The sequence below is a fragment of the Oncorhynchus gorbuscha genome, linkage group LG24, assembly GCF_021184085.1.
Source record: "Oncorhynchus gorbuscha isolate QuinsamMale2020 ecotype Even-year linkage group LG24, OgorEven_v1.0, whole genome shotgun sequence".
Taxonomy (NCBI): domain Eukaryota; kingdom Metazoa; phylum Chordata; class Actinopteri; order Salmoniformes; family Salmonidae; genus Oncorhynchus; species Oncorhynchus gorbuscha.
The window spans coordinates 19,838,858-19,856,698 of record NC_060196.1 but is presented as its reverse complement, the minus strand read 5'-3'; the positions used below and the strand labels follow the sequence as shown (position 1 = coordinate 19,856,698).

The window sequence follows — 17,841 nt, the reverse complement described above, 5'->3', positions numbered from 1 at the left end:
GTCAAATTAAAATCCTACACCTGTAAATCAACCATATCCTGAACAACTAGGATGGCCCATAAATTTAGTTGTAATCAGGCATCAGACAAAACAAATATATAAGGGCGAGATATTGGAGATCGAGACATGTACTAAATCATTCAAGAGAGGTCACAAATGGTTTAGTTTAAACATGGAGCTGTAACATAATTGCGGACAGTATCCTATTTAGCCTATTTATAAAGGAGAAATGTATCCCGACAAAAAGCAGATATTGCCATGGCGAACACGTGGGTTTATGTGTTGGGGAAAAAAAGGGGACAATTTATTTGAGAACATAACTACACTACAATCCTATTTTCAAACAAAAAAACTTTCCTTTCTCCGCTGCACATGTCAAGACTTCAAAAATCACTAGTCTGTCGCACATATGGGCCAACTTTCTCACCTATTGGAGCTTTGAAAGAAGGCTAACTACTGATATTATCATCAACATTTTAAAAATATTTTAATCGACCGTAGCTTGCCTGGAATCCCGGAAATCTTCCTGAATAGCGTTGGGATGCGAAAATAGAAAGCCTAGCGGAAAGCATCTGCAGCAGAATCTGCTTATGTCAGGTGTTCTTCTGTCCACTGCTGTAGTCAAGGCACGGAGCGGTGAGATAGAGGTGGATTGCATCGAAGTCACTCTCTGCCATTGTCATACATTTAAAAAAAAATGTTAGCCTCGAAGCATTGGTTATGGATAAATTTGATTATACTGTGTCTCGGTCAAGCCAGTCTAGCTGCACCTAAAAAGGTTTTTCGATGCCCTTCGGGATGCTCGTGCTCCAGGGAGACCATTATTTGTGTCGGGACCTCAAGTGTACCACGGACTATGCCGAATGACATCAACTCACTGTGAGTATTGTCCTCAATTTATTCATCATCACACATAGTTGAAAGGAAAATACAGTTGGCCTATCACATGGAATGTTGAAAAACGTGCAAGCATGAATTGTGTAATGACATGAAGTTTGTAATGACTTCAGTGTTACAAATGTAGCCTAACCCACTTTTTTTGTGTCAATGATTGCCTCGTTACAGACTATTTAGACAACTGAAGCATATTAATAGGTTAATGCTGGTTTCATATTGTCAATATTATGTCGATCTTCCACCAGGAGCATAGTAAATGGATCCCTCGCAGAAATCACAGAGGCCATGTTCTCCCTCATGCCATCTCTGCAGTTGCTGTACGTAGCCACATAATTATGTTAGCCACATAACATTTTCAGCAAGTACCTAAGAATATTGTGTTTTTATAGTAACCTATACATGGCTGCAGCAATGCAGGCCTACACCACTAACTGTAAATGCAATTCTGATGGGGCTGTGGTCCTGTATGGCTCAGTTGGTAGAGCATGACGCTTGCTAAATCAGGGCTGTGGTTTGAATTCCTGGTGCTACCCAAACGTACAATGGATGTATGCATGACTAAGTCGCTTTCTGTTAAATGGCACAAATGATTACTATATCAGACAGAGACACATGCAGGGAGTCGTGTCAGACTGAACTGCCTTATTTATGAACAGTAATTTCAATGCCTTCGATAGTCTGTTTGGTCATTGTGTCTTGCAGATCGAAGGTCCGTCACTCACTAAATGGTCCGTCACTCACTAAATGACTAGATATTATGATGTATCCATGCATATGATTACTACAGTAATCATTTCAATTCTTCACTTGAAACCACACACACATACTTGCGCCAGTACGAATGCAAGCCCTAACATGCACACAACTCACTGCATCCTTGCTGCTAATCTTTTTTTCTTTTCATCTTTAATAAGTGTAACATTTGCCATCCAAATGTTAAAAGTGGAATATGCTATGGAATTTTGGCTAGTATGACCCAAAACGTATCATGTTTTTCTTATTTTCTCAGGCTTCTCAATTCAAATTCATTGACCAACATCAAAGATGATGCATTCTATGGCCTTCCTCATCTTGAATATTTGTGAGTATTTGGTTCAAACTAATTTGGCTTCCTCTCCTCAGTCAACTGTTTTTGCAGAGACTGTATGATTAACAAACATCTGAATTCATCTTCAATGTCTAAACACATTTTAAGGTGGCCTATGGAGCACTAGTGTAATGTGATACCTGTAATTTGCCATAATTTTTTCTTAATTTGTGTCATATAAAACCAAAAGTTGTTAGCTTTAGTAAAATAAGTAACTTGATGTTTTTAAAAGTGAATAACAAGCTCAAAAGACAGCTACTCCCTTAATTTATTACATTTGTGATTAACAGATTCATAGAAGGCAACAAGATTGAGACCATCGCCAAAAATGCCCTCAGAGGTCTCCGAGACGTGACTCATTTGTAAGTCTGCTGATACCATTTCTACCATCTCTATTCTACCCAGGGCTGTAACTGCATATGAAGACACCAAGGTCCGGACCTCTGTAATTGTTTAGAATTTAAAAAATATATAGTACCAGTCAAAAGTTTGGACACCTACTCATTCAAGGTTTTTTCTTTATTTCTACTGTTTTCTACATTGTATAATAATAGTGAATACATCAAAACAATGAAATAACACATATGGAATCATGTAGTAACCAAAAAAGTGTTAAACAAATAAGCATATATTGTATATTTTAGATTATTCAGGGTAGCCACCCTTTGCCTTGATGACAGCTTTGCACACTCTTGGCATTCTCTCAACCAAATTCACCTGGAATTAATTTCAAACAATCTTGAAGGTGTTCCCACATATGCTGAGTACTTGTTGGCCGCTGTTCCTTCCCTCTGTGGTCCAACTCATCCCAAATCATCTCAATTGGGTTGAGGTCGGGTGATTGTGAAGGCGATGTCATCCGATGCAGCACTCCATCATTCTCCTTCTTGGTCAAATAGCCCTTACACAGCCTGGAGGTGTGTTGGGTCATTGTCCTGTTGAAAAACAAATGATAGTCCCACTAAGCGCAAACCAGATGGGATGGCGTATCGCTGCAGAACGCTGTGGTAGCCGTGGTAGCCATGCTGGTTAAGGGTGCCTTGAATACTAAATAAATCAGTGACAGTGTCACCAGCAAAGCACCCCCATCACAACTCCTCCTCCATGCTTCACGGTGGGAACCACACATGGGGAGATCATCCATTCACCTGCTCTGCGTCTCACAAAGACAAGTGGTGGAAACAGTACCAAATTGTCATACTTGATTAAAAGTATTGATACCTTAATGGAAAGTTACTCAAGTAAAAGTGAAAGTTACTCAAGTAAAAGTGAAATACTACTTGAGTAAAAGTCTAAAAGTATTTGGTGCTAAATATAATTGTAAATGTAAATGTAATTGATAAAATATACTTATGTATGAAAAGTGTAAATAATTTCAAATTCCTTATATTAAGCAAAGCAGACGGCACCCTGTCTGGGTACACTACAACACTCAGACATAATCTACAAATTATGCATTTGTGTTTAGTGAGCCTGTCAGATCAGAGGCAGTAGGGATAACCACGTATTATCTTGATAAGGGCGTGAAAGTCCTCAACTGGCAGCTTCATGAAATAGTACCCGCAAAACACCAGTCTCAACGTCAACAGTGAAGAAGCGACTCCGGGATGTTGGCCTTCTAGGCAAAAAAATAAATAATTCTAAATCCATTTGCGAGAATCGCCTCCTGCGATCTGTCTTGTACCATGACTCACTTGCTATGAAACATGGGTACTGAGAACCCGGGGAAGACACATACTCGGATAGACAGTGAGACGCATACTCGGATAGACAGTGAGAAAGTTGCAACAAAAAAAAAGAATCGGCTTCCAAAGGGCGCAGTGGAGCCATCAATGACTCAAGACTAGCATTTTTAGATTGGCTCAATTGACTTGTAAGTGCTCAAAGGACTCAAGTGTTTGGTTTGAGATTCAGCCTATATGTTTATAGATCAACTTTTTGCTGAACCCCCAACCCCCCCATCCAAACTTCACTAAACTCAGATAGACCCTGTCTCTGCCATCTCTTCCATCTTTATTGTCTCTCGATCTCTATTCTATTCCATCTTTATAATCTCTACCATCTCTATTGTCTATCATGTCTATCATCTGTACTATTTCTACCATCTCTTCCATTTTTCAATCATTTCTATCGGCGCTATCATTTCACTCTCCCTGATCATCTCTCTGTACCACCTCTGTCATTTCTATCAGATCTATCAATCTCTTATATCTACCATTTCTATTGTCTCTACCATTTCTATCATTTCTATTCTCTACTATCTTTATCATCTCAATTCTCCACCCAAGAATCTCTCTCCATGATGACACATGATTTTTCTCACCGTCTCCTGCCGCACTGTCCCTCGCAGGTCGCTGGCTAACAACAACATGAGGGCTTTGCCAAGGGATCTCTTCCACGATCTTGACTCCCTGCTAGAGCTGTGAGTAAGAAACCCAGCTAGCAATCACTTATAGGACCACAGGTTTCTATGAGGCAGCACTGACACTGCACCAAACATCTCTAATTGACAGTTGGCAACCCGCTCTTATTAGGCTTTTAATGAGATTAACAGGAAATGGTTGTTATACTCAGCTAGTTCAGTCAGAATGCTGCATGTGCTTAAAGAGTTAATGGTCAATTTGTGTATATACCTCAATGTTTTGTTTTTAGTAGGTTCAATATATAAGTGCTTTGTTCCGTACACTGGCTAGACAGTGATTTAGAAATGGTGCACAAAATTGTTACTAGGGACAAGCTTAGTCCCGCATGCATATAGGGTGCCATTTTTGTTACAGAACAGAGCACAGATCTGTGAAAAACATTGCAGAGCTCCACATTTATAATATGCAGTGCAATATAATTTGAAAACGTTATTTAATGTTGTGCACAACTGCCAATTGCTCATGCAAAATTTTGCCCGTAATGTGTTGTTGTTTTGGCATTTGAAAAGGTGTATGGGATGTTACGCCTGGTCCAGAGACAACCTTCAGCCCCTTTCCCCTAGGTCCATCTGAAGAGAGATTGGATAGCTGAAATCAACATGATGTTTCATCAAATCTGAAAACCCACAAGGGGCTAAGGAAAGGGACTAGGGGTTGTTTTGAAAAAAGTGTTGGAGTTTGGTTTAATCCGATTTTAGGGAAGTAGATAAAGGGCTTCATTGCCACAATCCCAAACTATCCCTTTAATTGGTGTCCAGGAAACTAGCCCCTAGAGTCCAGACATTATTTTCTTGCAGTGTGAGGATACTGGATGGTATACATGTTCCCCATTATTTTAACCCTGAATACCCTAAGCTTTGCCTTTTACTAAGTAATCACATTCTATCTTTTGGTGGATTCGTTTATGTTACTGCATCCATCCTCTGTCACATGTTAGGGATTTGAGAGGCAACATATTTCAGTGTGACTGCGAGAACAAGTGGCTGATGATGTGGCTGAAAAACACCAACGCTACTGTATCGGATGTCAACTGCGCAGGTCCCACAGAAATGAAGGGCAAACGCCTGAACGACCTTCCCATCCCGCCAGACGTGTGTATCTCCACGGGTAATTTAACCAGCACACCTCCACACTCCAGTCAAACATAAATGTCACACCCAACAAATGGATATTATTTCTCCTTTTAAGAATTATAATTTTGGTGTGTGTGTTGAGGGGGAATCAAATATAAAGTTATGCATTTTATTTATAGGCACACTTGCCATCTGTGTGATACTGTAATAATACTACACAGATACTGTAGTAGCTCTACATACTATGAACCATGTTTGATTTACATATTGTGATACACAAAGGTTTCATGACACACAGTCCTTTCACACCATATGTGTTGTCTGTTCAGCAGTTGATCAGATTTCTTGTAACAACACATATACCTTTTTAACTCTTACATGGTAAAATACATTTGACTTTCTGTAATAATGTATTGGACATCATCAGTACTTTGCTGTTGAATAATTAACAGAAAATTACCAATATGGACAATGGGGGCTTTAATTCTTCAAATTCAAGTTATATTTAATTACTAATTAGTTGTATCTTAATTAGAGAGTTGCCAGATTATTGTGGCCTTGTGTGGATATCAGGGTCTCCTCTGTACACATTTTTGTGTAGTGTTCATCATGTTGTGTTCCTTTTCTGCCCCACAGACTTTGTCCGTCATCAGTCCATTCCAACCCAGGCTTTGTCGGCTGACATTTTCTCCCATAATGAGGACATTTATGTGGCGATGGCTGACCCCAATTACAACAGCTGTGTGGTCATGGAATGGGACCACATTGAAATGAATTTCAGGCCTTTCGATAACATCACAGGTTTGATTTATTTTTGTGTTTGTTTAAAAAATTAAATAAAAGTTTATTGATTGTAGGCCTATCCTTGTTGTTTAGTTAAATATACTAGAAATCTCACCTTCCATTTTTTTTCAGTTGTACCATACACTGAGTTTACAAAACATGTCCATGCTCTTTCCATGACATAGACTGACCAGGTGAATCCAGGTGAAATCTATGATCCCTTATTGATATCACCTGTTAAATCCACGTCAACTAGTGTAGATGAAGGGGAGGAGACAAGTTAAAGAATATTGTTAAGCCTTGACACAATTGAGACATGGATTGTGTATGTGTACCATTCAGAGGGTAAATGGGCAAGACAAAATATTTAAGTGCCTTTGAAAGGGGTATTGTAGTAGGTGCAAGGCACTCCGGTTTGAGTGTACCAGAACTGCAACGCTGCTGAGTTTTTCACACTCAACAGTTTCCCGTGTGTATCAAGAATGGTTCACCACCCAAAGGACATCCAGCCAACTTAACACAACTATGGGAGGCATTGGAGTCAACATGCGCCAGCTTTCCTGTGGAATGCTTTCGACACCATGTAGTCCATGCCCCTACAAATTGAATTTAGGCCCCAACGAATTACGGCAAAGGAGGGTGCAACTCAATATTTTTTCATTTGTAAAAACTTTTAAAATTTGATTTAACCAGGCAAGTCAGTTAAGAACAAATTCTTATTTACAATGCGGCCTACCCCAGCCAATGGGACAATTGTGCATCGCCCTATGGGACTCCCAATCACGGCCGGATGTGATGCAGCCTGGATAGGAACCAGGGACTGCAGTGATGCCTCTTGCACTGAGATGCAGTGCCTTAGACCTCTGCACAACTCTGGAGCAAATATTAGGAAGGTGTTCCTAATGTTTTTTACACTCAGTTTACATTTGTTGTTCCACACACAATTCAATAGAAATCACAAATTTGACTGGCCAGGACCAAAACAACATATCTAGTGTGAATGTATATTGAGAAACATTCTTTTCAAGTTTAAGTTTTTATTACACTCATATAGCAGTCAATATAAACTGAAATACATCAGCATACAAAATATTAAGATAAGAGTAACGAAATAAAAAGTGTAATTAAATTCATTTTATAAAAAATGTCCTGCGTCTTAGAGCGGCTCCTTAATCAATGAGCAGAAATATAGGGTGGTTGACCTCTTGTACTGTTCAGTCCTAGACTTTGGTATAGTCAATTGGTTTTGACTGCGGGTGTTCCTGCCTGTCACTGTTTCGTCAGGGGGTAGCCAGTCTTTGAATTTAGATTTTAGGAGGCTGACAGCGAAATCTGTGCAGAGTTGTGTCATTATTTCATCTCAAGTGCCTCAGTATAACGGGAGTATCATCCGAGGATGGTGTAGCATGCTCTTTTCTGAATAATTTCCAGGTCATCAGACTGGGCCTGGGTCAGTGAGCTATTCCATCACATGAGTAGTGGTAGAGCTTATAGGACTTGATAATTTGACTATATTTTATTTCATTTTGTTCTCATTCATAATTTCACTATTACTAATTATTTAAATATTACTCCAGGAAAGTCTGTTGTTGGATGCAAGTCTGTTCTGATTGACAACCACGTCTTGGTAATCGTGACTCAACTCTTTGGCGGATCCCACATCTACAAGTTTGATGATCAGCAAAACAAGTTCACCAAGTTCCAAACCATTGAGGTCTTCAACATCTCCAAACCCAATGACATTGAGGTGTTCCAAATAGCCGGCGAGTGGTACTTCATCATTGTGGACAGCTCCAAGGCAGGCCTATCTACTCTGTACAAGTGGAATGACCAAACGGACCGGAACGAGACCGGTTTCTACTCCTACCAGTTCCTCCACGAGTGGTTCCGAGATACGGACGCCGAGTTTGTCGAGCTAGACGGGAAGTCTCACCTCATCTTGGCCAGTCGCTCTCAGGCGCCCGTCATTTACCTCTGGAACAAGAGCAGCCAAAAGTTCCAGCTGCACAACGAAATCCCAAATGTTGACGACGTGGTGGCGGTCAAAGCCTTCCGGGTGGACGAGGAGCTCTACCTGGCCATGACATGCTACATCGGTGACTCCAAAGTCCTCAAGTGGACCAGCAAGCAGTTCACTGAGGTGCAGGCCCTGCCTTCTCGTGGTGCCATGGTCCTCCAGCCGTTTTCATTCAAGGACAGGCACTACTTGGCCCTGGGAAGTGATTACTCCTTCACTCAGATCTACTTGTGGGATGAGGAGATCAAAATGTTCTCTAAGTTCAAGGATATCTATGTGCAGTCTCCACGTTCTTTCAATGTGGTGTCCACTGACCGGCGTCATTTTTTATTTTCCTCCAGCTTCAAAGGGAAAACTATGGTCTTTGAGCATGTTATTGTCGACATAAGCCTGTGAAACTAGAAAGCTTTTATTTGTGCCTAACACCATCAAATGATTGTTTCTGACACATTTATACCCGTTGCCATGAGTAGTAAATTATTTATTTATTTCATGAAAGATGAATATAGTGTTTTAAATTAGTATTTTTCATTTGCAATGAACTATGGTTTAGACAGTCTCTGCAAAACTATGAATTTCTCTTTGTTTACATTTGTTAACATTTTGTTATTGAATGTAATGATAGATTGGTAAAATGATTTCCCTGTTAAGTTTGAAACCAAAATAATCATATTAAAGCAATGACAATATGTGAAATGTAACCCGCATGCTGAACAATTGGCTGCCAATACCTGCAATGGTCTTGTACAGTGACTTATCAGGGATATGATTATAGCAACTGCACAGTATTTACAGCTAGCTGTTAAACATGAACAACTATTATACCTTTACTGAACATAACGAATAACGGAACTGAAATTGATGACGGCCAGCTATATGGTGGAACAGTGCTAATAGCAAAACAGAATGTCAATAATGTAGTTTGAATTCCTATGCAAGATAATGATACATATCTTTCTGTATATTTAATGCTGTACTTTATTATTATGCTTTATTACATGCTGTACTACATTAGTACAGTTGGCTAGAACTTCATTTATATAATACACATATATTCCTTGTCTTTAGTGTCATGACCTTGCTGCCTTTACCTTCAACATGTTAACTATGCCCTACTACAGTATGTTACCTCTGTACATTGTTGATGTTCTGAACAAATGGTGTTTTCAGCCACATCTATCTATGTACTGTATATAAGTTAGACATAAAGAACATTAATCAAATGTAGATTCCATTTTGGCTTTAAGAAGATCCTTGTGAAATAATTGTTCTCCATTTATTATTTAACAACTTGTGGATTTAAAATGCAATAGAATTAAAGCATCTGACAGGAAATATACTGCACTGTTGTTTTTGTTCCCATTATTCTGTACAGCATACCTAGCACTTACAAATGCTGAGAATTTGTCTGTGTGGCAATGATAAAGTGCCCAAGATGGCAAAGTTAAGATGTGTAGCCTTGTCAGCACTGAGCCTTTGTGACAGATTTATCTCTGGCTTGCAAGAATAGAGGACATCAGTGCATCGGTAGGCTACATGTATTAGCTAGTGTTATGAGAATCAGAGAAATTGTAATGTGTGGGGAGATTTCCAAACCACTTCCATTCCTTGATTAGTTGTAAGAGGAGGGCAAGTAGGCCTTTGCTGTTATATTTCTTTCTTTGTGAAACAACAACACATTGTCAATATTCTTTGAATACATTAACAAAGGCTATGAGCATCACCTAATTCTGTAGGATATAGCCTATACGCCTACGCATTTTACCTCAAGATGAGTGTGATAAGTGCACCACCCTATGTTTAAGACCGACATTGCAGGGTATTGAGGCAAAAGGAAAACACAATATTTCGTATACATTTACATTTACATTTAAGTCATTTAGCAGACGAATGCATTCAAATGTACTTTCCATGTCGGCATATTTGCATAACAAAGAAGACACAGATTACACTGAAAGGTCAGTCATATTCATATTAATGACCCTGATAGCTGCTCAACTCTGCTGACGTTTCACACGCAACTGACAGACAGACGGAAGTGAGGTAGACTGAAATAGCATGTCTTCCTATGCAGAATAAATACAGTGATGCTTCCCTCCTGATACTGACTGTACCGTCAAGCTTGATAAAGGACAACATTGAAAGGCTGTCATAAAACAAACGAGATGAATTCCTCAAGAAGAAGCGAAAGCGATTGGCAGGGTTTGGTCAGCGAGGTGAGTTTATTCAATATGCCACTGCCTCCATGTCAACCTTAATCCCAATCCATCGGCTCACAGCTGTCAGTATCTTTATCACGTTGTTTGAAATAAATGTGGCTACAGTATCTCGTTTTTTTTAAACACTTCCTATAGTTTAAATGTTCATGTTTGTCGGGTAGCCTATTTAATCTACAACGCAGTTGCATATTTCAAATTCAACATGCTAGCCTACAACAAACTAGAACTGATGCGTACAGGGTATTTTATTTCTAAAACAGAACCGCTACGTCGTTTATTTTGATAAATATGACGGCTTGAACATGGAATGAGATACAACATTTTGACGCATGTTCATTTTAAATGGAAATGGATTAACCGTGGTTTAATGCGATTATAAAATCGTCCTCGTTTGTTAGGAGGGAGGGAAGGAAGGAAGACTTGTCTAGTACTGCACTAATAAACATCTAAATGTTTTCAATAAAGTCCATTACATGTTTTCCTGCTACGGACATAGTCTTCCTTGTGGGCATAGGCTATATGCTATCCCCGATAACATGTGTAAGCATAAGGAAGTACATTTTGAGAAGAATCCAGACAAATGTTTTCACATGGTGTTTGTACTGTTGGCCTACAGTACATTCTAAGCTTATTTACAGAAGCTTTTGTTAACAATTAGGTTAAGGTTAGTCAGTCAAAAAGCACACAGGTGCAGCACAGGAATGTGACAGCTATATAAAGCATTATAAACTATTCCAATCTTTATTTTGGTCATGTATTTGTTGGGTGTGAATAATAGTAGAGAATGGTTTATTTAATCTTTTATTTCTTTCATCACATTCCCAATGGGTCAGAAGTTTATATACACTCAATTCATATTTGGTAGCATTGCCTTCAAATTGTTTCACTTGGGTCAAATGTTTCAGGTAGCCACCCACAAGATTCCCACAATAAGTTGGCTGAATTTAGGCCCATTCCTCCTAACAGAGCTGGTGTAACTGAGTCAGGTTTGTAAGGCCTCCTTGCTCGCACACACTTTCAGTTCTGCCCACATTTGCTTCATCAGACCAGAGGACATTTCTCCAAAAAGTATGATCTTTGTCCCAATGTGTAGTTGCAAACTGTAGTCTGGCTTTTTTATGGTGGTTTTGGAGCAGTGGCTTCTTCCTTGCTGAGCGGCCTTTCCGGTTACGTCGGTATTAGGATTTGTTTTACTGTGGAAATAGATACTTTTGTACCGGCATCTTCACAAGGTCTTTTGCTGTTGTTCTGGGATTGATTTGCACTTCTCACACCAAAGTACATTCATCTGTAGGAGACAGAATGTGTCTCCTTCCTGAGCGGTATGATGGCTGCGTGGTCCCATGGTGTTTATACTTACATACTATTGTTTGTACAGATGAACCTTCAGGCATTTGGAAATTGCTCCCGAGCATGAACCAGACTTGTGGAGGTCTACCATTTTCTTTCTGAGGTCTTGGCTGATTTCTTTAGATTTTCCCATGGTGTCAAGCAGAGGCAGGCCTCGAAATACATCCACAGGTACACTCCCAAATGACACAAATGATGTCAATTAGCCTATCAGAAGCTTCAAAAGCCATGACATCATTTTCAGGAATTTTCCAAGCTGTTTAAAGGCACAGTCAACTTAGTGTATGTAAACATCTGACCCACTGGAATTGTGATACAGTTAATTATAAGTTAAATAATCTGTCTGTAAACAATTGTTGGAAAAAATACTTGTCATGCACAAAGTAGATGTCCTAGCCGACTTGCCACAACTAGTTTGTTAACAAGAAATTTGTGGAGTGGTTGAAAAATGAGTTTTAATGACTCCAACCTGAGTGTATGTAAACTTCTGACTTCAACTGTAGATGTAATGTATAGGTAACAAATTACTAAAGAGGGAGCCAGAGATAAATATAGTCTAACCAGAACCTGTTTAGCCCTACTTTAAGAAAATATCTGTGACTTTGAAAGAGGGGTCTCAAAGGAGCATAGAGAGTTTAAAGTGTGTGTGTGTGTGTGTGTGTGTGTGTGTGTGTGTGTGTGTGTGTGTGTGTGTGTGTGTGTGTGTGTGTGTGTGTGTGTGTGTGTGTGCATGCCTCAGGCATGAGATTTCAACCAAATTGAACCATTATGGGAGATTCTGGACCAGCGCCTAAGACGGCGTTTTCCATCAACAAAACACCAAATTGTGGAAAAATTGTCACATCCCTCCAGTCGAGTTCCAGACACTTGTAGAATCTATGCCAAGGCACATTGAATCTGTTCTGGTGGCCCAATGCTATGTTACTTTATGTTTGTCAAGGTTCCCATGGATCCTTGAAAGTTTGTTAATTTGAGGGGAAAAAATCAAGGCCTTGAAAGTTTAAAAAAATAGACATGGGTCATTGAACGTGCTTGAGTTTATATATTTTGTGCAAGAATAGAAATGGAAGTTCTTTAATAAAAAATGTAACTTAACGTCAGTAATAGACTGACCACACCGCTCCCGTCGTGTGTGAATCTATGTTATTCCATTTTTGCACCCACTGCTCTCGTTAAAATAGAAATCAGTTCTATTTCTGACGCAGATCGCTCTGCAATTCCTGCCTCTCCCATCTCCTCATTGGTTTATAGAAGCATGTACCCACGTGCCATGTCCTCAATGGTTATACCTACTTGGGTGACTGGAAGACGAACGAGGTCAGTGGCGGGGAATGCACCTAATTTATGAACGTTGTTAATCGCAATGTGAAGTCAAGAGAAGAAAAGGCCTGGAAGGAAGAGAGATGACTAGAAATTATTCGGTTGACCGTTTTATGTGTAGATTAATTGGCGGAGTAGAGGATCTTGTGCAACTCAATATTTATATCCCAGGACAAATTAGCTAACAAGCTAACTAGCTAAATTGCCATAAATGTTTAATGCTTTTTGACCTGTCCCCGGGGGGGGCAAAATAAATGCACTATGCAATAGATGCACATGGCGCACGATGGTTTGGGTTCCGCGTAATAGGCTAAGTTCCGCTATCTGCATGTGTGTCTCCCGCCGTCTCTGTGTCCTTGTTTCATGCGTCACCTGCTTCGCAAGTGCGATGGTCAGGTGCATACATGGATGATGAAGGAAGCGAGAAAGCTAACGTTAAGTGAACCTTCAGCTGTTTATGAGAAGAGCACCGAAGATCTACCAAAGAAAAACATGCTTCAGAATCAGATCTCCATGGGTAGACCAAATGTAATTTGGGTGTTTTACTCATAGGTTGGAAAGTCCCTCCTTGATGCTATTTACCAACTTCTGAAGGATACTCCAGCCCGCAGGGAGGACTACTTTAACATAATTGGATCATCAGATCCCCCAATGCCACTTAGGTTTTGCAAGACACAGTGGGTTGAAAATGCGCCCGTGCTTGAACAAGCTTTAGAGTTTTTACCCCATATGGCAACATGTGAAGGCTGTAGATCTAGCCATAATCCAGGCACAAAGTCCTTTGAGGTGATTCAGGAGGCTGTTAAGGACCCTCTCATGACAGCAAAACTTTCTTTTATCTTGTCAGTGAGCAAAGAAGGGACACCATTTCTCACACGCTACCAGACCGATAAGCCCATGGTGCCATTGTTCAAGCTGCTTAAGAGCTTGATAAGCAGATTCATTAAGCCAGACCTCATGAAAGAAGTGAAGACCCCTCAAAATTATTGATGTCGAGGTGAGCCAGTCATCCAATCACATCGACTCCTCACAGGTAGACTTGGGCTTTGTTACTTGAAGAATTATGAGAGACTTGTCCGCAGGGATTTTTGTTGCCCGAGAACATTGATGGACTTCAGAATCGCTTGCAAGAAGTGTATGCTCACAACTGTTAACAAACTCATTGAGAAATCCCCATTGAAGTACTCTCTGGTCTCGCATCTTTCTTTGATCCAAGGGAAATGGCAGGCACAAATGGAAAGATGCTGTCTACAGAAAAATTGAAGATGGCCCTGACCTGCCTTGTGAATGGTCAACGAGAGGAAGAAGATTGTGATAACATCATTCAACAATACTCACATTTTATTGATGACATTGTCCAACACTCAGAGTTTGTAAACTTTGATCCTGTCCAAGACAGCGTGGACACATTTTTACATGAGTATATGTCAAAGGACAAAGAGTTCAGAAATCCTTGGAGACTTTGCCACCAACTCCTCTTACTGTCACATGGGCAAGCCTCCGTAGAGCACGGATTCTCCATCAATCGGAAGATTGAAGTGGAGAACTTGAAGATTCATACGTAGCACAGAGATGTGTAGTTGACCACATAAGAGCTGTGGGTGGCATACATAATGTGTGCATTGACAGATCGCTGCTGATGTCAGTGGCATCTGCAAGGCAGAGGTATGTGACGCATCAAGAAGAAGAGAGTAACTGAGAAGAATGGATGAGCAAAAAACAGAGACCTTATAGATTAACTTAAAGGGAAGAAAAGGACTGACAAATGCTCTTGAGACCTCGGCAGACAAAAGCAGAGAGCACAGGCAATCTTACTCTTATTGCCAAGTCCAATAGCCTGAGAAGGGGTGCTAAAGATAAGAGCTGAAATAGAAACACTACTCAACAAAAAAGTGAATGTCCTAAAAGTGAATGACTGGGGGAAAAAAAGTTCATGTTTTTGCTCTGCGACATGTTTCGTGTTAAGCTGGTGGTAATGAAATAAACGAGGAGTTTACTTAGCTCTTCAACTCGTAAATAAGTCTGTCTTTATCACTCATTATACACAATATATTGTTTTGCTTTGTTAGAGAAGGCAAGAGACCACGTAGTCTGCCCGTCACTGTAACACAGCACAATTGAGAAGTGTTCACACATTCAAGCCTCTCTCTCTCTCTTTAATTGTCTGTGAGCTTCTGTAAAGCCTGCTTAGTTCTCATTATAATAATTCTCAGTGTTGTAACTTTAATTAACCTTGATCCATGTCTCAAACTATGCCATGCTGGGTCCTTGAATTGGGCCTGGAAAGGCCTTAAAGTCCTTGAATTTGATGTTTAAGAAGGTGTGGGGACCCTGGTTGGTGTTTCCATTATTTTGGCAGTTAGCTGTACAGTGTGTCCTGCTTATAGAAGTTTAATATGTCCCACACAGTGATCTCATCATGCAGGCAAGTTGCCTTTTTTTTACAGTATGTCTGATCTGCTTGCACAAGATGACAATGTGTCTTCCTGTCATGTGTACAGTTCCTGGTGTGTAAGCGCAAGTTGGAGAGCAAGAAGGAGGCCCTCCTGATTCTGTCCAAGGAGCTGGATACTTGTCAACAGGAGAGAGACCAATACCAGCTGATGGCCAACCAGCTCCGAGAACGCCACCAGGGACTCAAGAAGAAGTACAGGGAACTCATAGTGAGTCTACACCCTCGGAATAGGGTGATTTTGGATCAGTTACATTTTCAGGATTAGGGGAGGGGAATCTGATCCCAGATCTGTACCTAGGGGGGAAATTTCACCCCGGAGCCACTACTTCACACTACGTCTCCACAACTGCTCCTCACATTGCTACAATACCTTACTACTGCCTATCTCACACGAGGGACATTAAAGGCCTCATTCAATCAAAAGTTGTATTACCGAGTTCTAATAATTCAAAGTGACACTTCCGGTATCACAAGAAATATGAAGATCAAGTTTGATTTGTTACATGCTTCCTAAACAACAGGTGTAGACTCAGTGGCATGCTTACTTATGGACCCTTCCAACAATGCAGAGAGGAAAAATATAAATAATAGAAAAATAATAACACAAGGGATAAATACACATTGAGTGTATTGATAACTTGGCTATATACACACAGGGTACCAGTACTGAGTCGATGTGCAGGGCTACGAGGTAGTTGATGTAGATATGTACATATAGGTAGGGATAAAGTTACTAGTCAACAGGATATATAATAAACAGTAACAGCCATGTATGTGATGAGTCAATGCTGATAGCCTGGGTAGCTTAACTATTTAACTAGCTTTTTAGCAGGGTATGGCGCTACAAGCTTGACACCTGTATTTGGAGAATTTCTCCCATTCTTCTCTGCAGATCTTCTCAAGCTCTCAGTTTGGATGGAGAGTGTCACTGCACATCTATTTTCAGGTCTCTCCAGAGATGTAAGATCAGGTTCAAGTCCGGGCTCTGGCTGCACCACTCAAGGACATTCAGACACTTGTCCCGAAGCCACTTCTGCGTTGTCTTGGCTGTGTGGTTAGGGTTGTTGTCCTGTTGGAAGGTGAACCTTCGCCCCAGTCTGAGGTCCTGAGAGATCTGGAGAAGTTTTTTTCGTGAAGGATCTTTCTGTAATTTTCTCCGTTCATCCTTCCCTCGATCCTGACTAGTCTCCCAGTCCCTGCCACTGAAAAACATAATAATGATGCTGCCACCACCACCATGCTTCACCATAAGGATGGTATTGGCCAGGTGATGAGTGGTGCCTGGTTTCCTCCAGATGTGACACTTGGCATTCAGGCCGAAGAGTTGGATCTAAGTTTCATCAGACCAGAGAATCTGTGTCTCATGGTCTGGGAATCCTTTAGGTGCCTTTTGGCGAACTCCAAGCGGGCTGTCATGTGCCTTTTTACTGAGGAGTGGCTTCCGTCTGGCCACTACCATAAAGGCCTGATTTGGGGAGTGCTGCAGAAATGGTTGTCTATCTGGAAGGTTCTCCCATCTCCACAGAGGAACTTTGGACCATCAGATCCTAGGTCACCTCCCTGACCGAGGCCCTTATCCCCCGATTGCTCAGTTTGGCCGGGCGGCCAGCTCTAGGAAGTGTCTTAGTGGTTTTTAACTTATTTCATTTAAGTGTGATTGAGGCCGCTGTGTTCTTTTATTTTTTTTATTTAACTAGGTTAGTCTGTAAATAAGAATTTGTTCTTTACTATGACGGCCTACCCCTGCTAAACCCTAACGACACTGAGCTAATTGTGCGCCGCCCTATGGGACTCCCAATCACGGTCGGTTGCGTTACAGCCTGGAATCGAACCAGGGTCTGTAAACGACTCTTTTAGCACTAAGATGCAGTTCCTTAGACTGCTGCACCACTCTTGGGGCTGAAGAATATTTTTGGTACCCTTCCCCAGATTTGTGCCTCGACACAATCTTGTCTCAGAGCTCTAAGGACAATTCCTTTTGATCTCATGGTTTGGTTTTTGCTCTGTCTGTGGGACATTATGTACACAGGTGTGTGCCCTTCCAAATCATGTCCAATCATTTGGATTTACCACAGTTGGACTCCCATTAAGTTGAAACTTCTGAAGGATGTTCAATGGAAACAGGATGCACCTGAGCAAAATTGAGTCTTGTAGCAAAGGATCTGAATACTTATGTAAATAAGGTATTTCTGTTTAATACATAAAAATAAAAATAAA

The 17,841-nt window shown here is 40.6% G+C and overlaps 2 protein-coding genes across 4 annotated transcripts in view; both read left to right on the top strand.

Annotated features, from left to right (window-relative positions):
* The first annotated feature begins 627 nt into the window (after positions 1-627).
* On the top strand, positions 628-9,603 carry LOC124013133 (leucine-rich repeat LGI family member 2-like). The gene is made up of 8 exons (XM_046327319.1): positions 628-879; positions 1,143-1,214; positions 1,907-1,978; positions 2,275-2,346; positions 4,335-4,406; positions 5,345-5,514; positions 6,117-6,281; positions 7,841-9,603. Exons 1-8 carry the CDS (start codon positions 698-700, stop codon positions 8,674-8,676), a joined length of 1,641 nt encoding a protein of 546 aa, XP_046183275.1. The 5' UTR covers positions 628-697; the 3' UTR covers positions 8,677-9,603.
* Positions 9,604-10,332: 729 nt separating this feature from the next.
* LOC124012547 (coiled-coil domain-containing protein 149-like) overlaps positions 10,333-17,841 on the top strand; it is a 35,098-nt gene continuing 27,589 nt past the window's right edge. For all 3 annotated transcript variants that reach the window (XM_046326299.1, XM_046326301.1, XM_046326298.1), the window contains exons 1-2: positions 10,333-10,496; positions 15,671-15,832. In XM_046326299.1, coding sequence (XP_046182255.1) covers positions 10,446-10,496; positions 15,671-15,832 — 213 coding nt within the window. In that variant the 5' untranslated portion in view covers positions 10,333-10,445. The remainder of the gene's footprint in view (positions 10,497-15,670; positions 15,833-17,841) is intronic.